Here is a 3,865-nt window from a genome sequence, read left to right as displayed (position 1 = left end):
TACATATACATATACGAATACATATACATGTAAAATATATATATATATATATATATATATATCCTTAAGAACTGCGCTCCTAAATACACTTGTACGAACACCCCCTTGTATGCTTACACCAACAACCCCTCATAGATATATTGATGTTCGTAGTGCGCGTAAAGGGCACTCAGCACAGAACCATCCACGCTTCCAACAAACGATTCACTACACTAAACACACACACGCATATATACATATATATATATATATATGCATATATATACATACATACATACATACATACATACATATATATATATATATATCTTGCCGTTAGAATCAACTCGAATCGAACGTTAAGACCCATACGATTTTTTTACTTCGTAGTATCTGCAGGCACAGCATCTAGTTTGCTCTCTGTTACGCTTTCTGAAGGTACCGTTTCATTTCCGGTCGCAATTTCAGCAGTCTGTGTATCTGCACTTTTTGCCTCGCTAACACTTTCGGTCTCACTCGATAGTTTCAGTTTCTTGCGTTGACTCTCCTCGTGGAAGTCCGCCATGTGTTGATGGTGCACTCCTCTGAACTCACCCTTGTCTCCTATTAGATTACCCTGTCTCAAAGCCCCGTTCAGCAGTGTATCAAAACCATCGCCTATGGCGGTCAGTATAGACTGCAAATACGAGAAAACAGAGTATGTTAGAATAGACAGTAATGTGAGGACAATGTGAATTTTTTGAGGAGATTGTACATGTGACTTGACGTTAATACAGCGGGGATTCATTAGTGGAACGTGGTTTTTTGTAGCTTCCTAGTGAACCTGATGATATCCCGGACAGAACGGCAAGTTCGGCTTGTTGTGATTTCACAGTACACAATATACGATACGACCACACAATCGCATCACAGAGACAGCAGTAGGGTGTGGTGTCCCAGACTGCCCGGTAAATATGAAGTCATTTAAGTATATACATTGGATTGTAGTCATATGAGACGTATGAGCGGTTCTTGGAGTGTTCCGTGAGCAAGTACCCACACATACATCCGCACATGATCGATATGAATATTCCGAGCAACTATCGCATAACCTCGACGTAAATAGCAACGATTGTACAGGCCATGAGTCGATCGTATATCTCATACAGTGTGGAGGCTATATCGTATATCCATCAATAAGGAAACAGCGTGCCAATTGCAGGCTATCCGTAGTTGGGTCTATGGTTATGTGAAAGTGACAGCCAATCACAGTAGACGGGAATGGGACTCAGCTACGCCTACAACACACTCAACAGCTTACGACTTCCTGGGCCCTGTTAGAGTTTTAGCTTCTACTCAAGAAAGACTGTATATACATATTCAAACGTACAATTTAGTACGGCCACTACTCAAGGTATTCCTGAATAAGTTTTTGTGTATCACGCGCGCAACTACGGTTAACACTATCCCCTTGAAACTTAAAAATATCTGATATAGTCGAGCGTGTCATCTATAGTGGGTGACACTCTCGTTAATACGAGAAGCATGGTCACATCCCTCTGCGTATTTACACATACATACTTGATCAGCACGTGTCACACCTATCACTACATACACATACATCAACAACAGCTAAGCTACACACCTGGGGTTCTTCCAGTTGCCTGAGGCCTGCCAGGATGGCCTCTAGCGTAGCACAGCCACCACTACGGGACTCTCTGCGGACACTGCGCTTGTCGTTGATGGCGTCGGGTGCGAGGATTACGCGTGGTACTTCTTTCGGAATGAATCGTTGCATGGGCTTCACCTGGAGCATAGGCAATAAGTGTGGATACGACCACATATTTATATATTTATAAGAGATATGAGATAATGGAAAACATGTGTATATGAGATACTCATATATGAGAAAAAAAATTATACGACGACATGTGTATAGGAAGACATGTGTATATGTCTTTACACCGATATATATTGGTCTGGCTCAGATGCGAGAATCACGCGTGGTACTACATTGAGAACGAATCGTTGCATGGGCTTCAGCTGCAGCGTATGAGATGACGTATATATGAGATATGCATATGAAGACATGTGCATGTAAGAACATGCGTGTATGTGGGAACATGTGTATATTTTCATAGCTATGCATATTGGCTTCGGTGTGTTGCGAAGCTGAAGCTGCAAAGTTTGGGCACGTGACTGTGTGCCTGCGTTGCACATTTCGTTACACTGTCCTCGAGATTCAATCCCATCTTCAGGGATATATCCGTTGCACAAGCTTCATTTGTATACAAGAACGTGCATGTCTGAAGATGCTTGCTTGTCGCCAATTGAACATGGCTGAAGTTATAGTTTAAAGAATCTGATACGGCGATACCGGTGACAAACGAAAATATCTCTACTATCGGAGTGTACATTTGATATATAGAATTGAATCATGTACAGCTCCCAATGTGCTGACACTATGCAGATGCACATAGGCCAATTGCTACACCACCCGTCAAACAGATTGACCACAACACAACGCTTGCTTATATAACTCTTTCGCACACACATGGCTTCCTTGTTCTCATGACAAGGCAGAAAAACCCAACCCTCAGCCTCATAGCTATGAATACCTTGCTCCATGTGCCCTCCAGTACAATCATGGTAACCTTAGGTCGTTTCCTGGCGGATGTGTTCTCTGATTGCTCTACACCCGCCTTGGCCGCGGCCTCACTCTGTTGCTTCGCAACGTACTCTGCAACTGGCATGGCATTCTCGCTCGGATAAAGCACCACCGGATTTTCGGCGGCTTTTATGTGATCTAGAAGTGCCTTCTCATGCGCCTAATATATTGTTGATTATCGAAATAATACTTAAACAGAATTGCAGCATGTTCGGGCGGATTTGTGTCTATAGTACCTTATGTAGAAATCCTACAACACATCATGGACATATATATATATGTATATACATATATATATATATATATATATGTGTGTGTGTGTGTGTGTGTGTGTGTGTGTGTGTGTGGCTCTGAGTACAGAACGTAGAGCAACCAGTCTGTGATGCATCTATGAAAAGTGTACGCAATTCAAAACTCATATTTGCATCACACAAATGAATTATCAAACTTGTGTTCATATACATGATAGGCTCATCCATGCCGCACTATGCACTCACATACCTTGATACCAAAGATAAAGAGTTTGGTATGCTTTGGCAAGATCATCGGTAGAAGCCTGCCTGTGTTACTGGTACTACCAAACTCGTCGACGCGCATGAATATCCACACCTCGGTGTTGTAATTATCCAAATCTGGTTGGCTGATGTTTTTAGAAATCGCCGCGATGCGCTCGCAGATACAGAGTTTCCGCACAAAGAGGCACTCTGTGTTCCACAAGTCCACAAGTAAGTTATGGGTTAGCCATTAATAGCAATGACTGTAATTAATGACTCAATTGCAGTACGGATACGCATTGCCTGCCCATCGTACATGTAATGCATTGATGGAATGCGAAAGTAATCAGTATACCAAACCCGCCACGGGTCGTGCGTTGTACAGCTATATACCTATCGAATGATTAAAAAATTAGAAGATTACCATGTACTCTCTTCAATTTAAAAATTACTTGACTAACAGACTGAGCGATGCACATACCTACGCACCGACGTTTCTCGACCATCTCTTTCCGGTTGAAACTCATTGAGCGCTTTGTAAATAGATCGCTGACTTCATCGTTATTTGTGGCTAATGCTCTAAGGTAAATAAGGGAGGAAAGGACATGTATTAACTTTTTGTCAGCATAAGCAAGTTCATAAATAATTTCGTAAACCTCAACCCATACAAACACACGCACACACACATATATATATATCTATATATATATGTGTGTGTGTGTGTCCGTGTGTGTGTGTGTGTGTG

The 3,865-nt window shown here is 41.9% G+C and overlaps 1 protein-coding gene across 1 annotated transcript; it reads right to left on the bottom strand.

Annotated features, from left to right (window-relative positions):
• Positions 1-344: 344 nt before the first annotated feature.
• Positions 345-3,703, bottom strand: SARC_04572 (hypothetical protein). Its single transcript, XM_014301593.1, has 5 exons — positions 3,602-3,703; positions 3,128-3,330; positions 2,577-2,786; positions 1,604-1,765; positions 345-655 (listed from the first exon to the last, which is right to left on the bottom strand). Exons 1-5 carry the CDS (start codon positions 3,645-3,647, stop codon positions 359-361), a joined length of 918 nt encoding a protein of 305 aa, XP_014157068.1. The 5' UTR covers positions 3,648-3,703; the 3' UTR covers positions 345-358.
• Between the last annotated feature and the right edge of the window lie 162 nt (positions 3,704-3,865).

The sequence above is a fragment of the Sphaeroforma arctica genome, assembly GCF_001186125.1.
Source record: "Sphaeroforma arctica JP610 unplaced genomic scaffold supercont1.262, whole genome shotgun sequence".
NCBI lineage: Eukaryota > Ichthyosporea > Ichthyophonida > Sphaeroforma > Sphaeroforma arctica.
Note: the sequence above shows the minus strand (reverse complement) of the source record. Positions and strands in the feature narration are given on the sequence as shown.

Bases quoted from the DNA above. Each gene is read 5' to 3' on its own strand.
- SARC_04572 (XM_014301593.1), bottom strand. From the start codon at position 3,647: ATGAGTTTCAACCGGAAAGAGATGGTCGAGAAACGTCGGTGCGTAG. The intron at 2,787-3,127 runs GTATGTGAGTGC...ACAATATATTAG, and splicing joins TCTTTATCTTTGGTATCAAG to GCGCATGAGAAGGCACTTCT. The intron at 656-1,603 runs GTGTGTAGCTTA...TCGTATTTGCAG, and splicing joins GGCAACTGGAAGAACCCCAG to TCTATACTGACCGCCATAGG.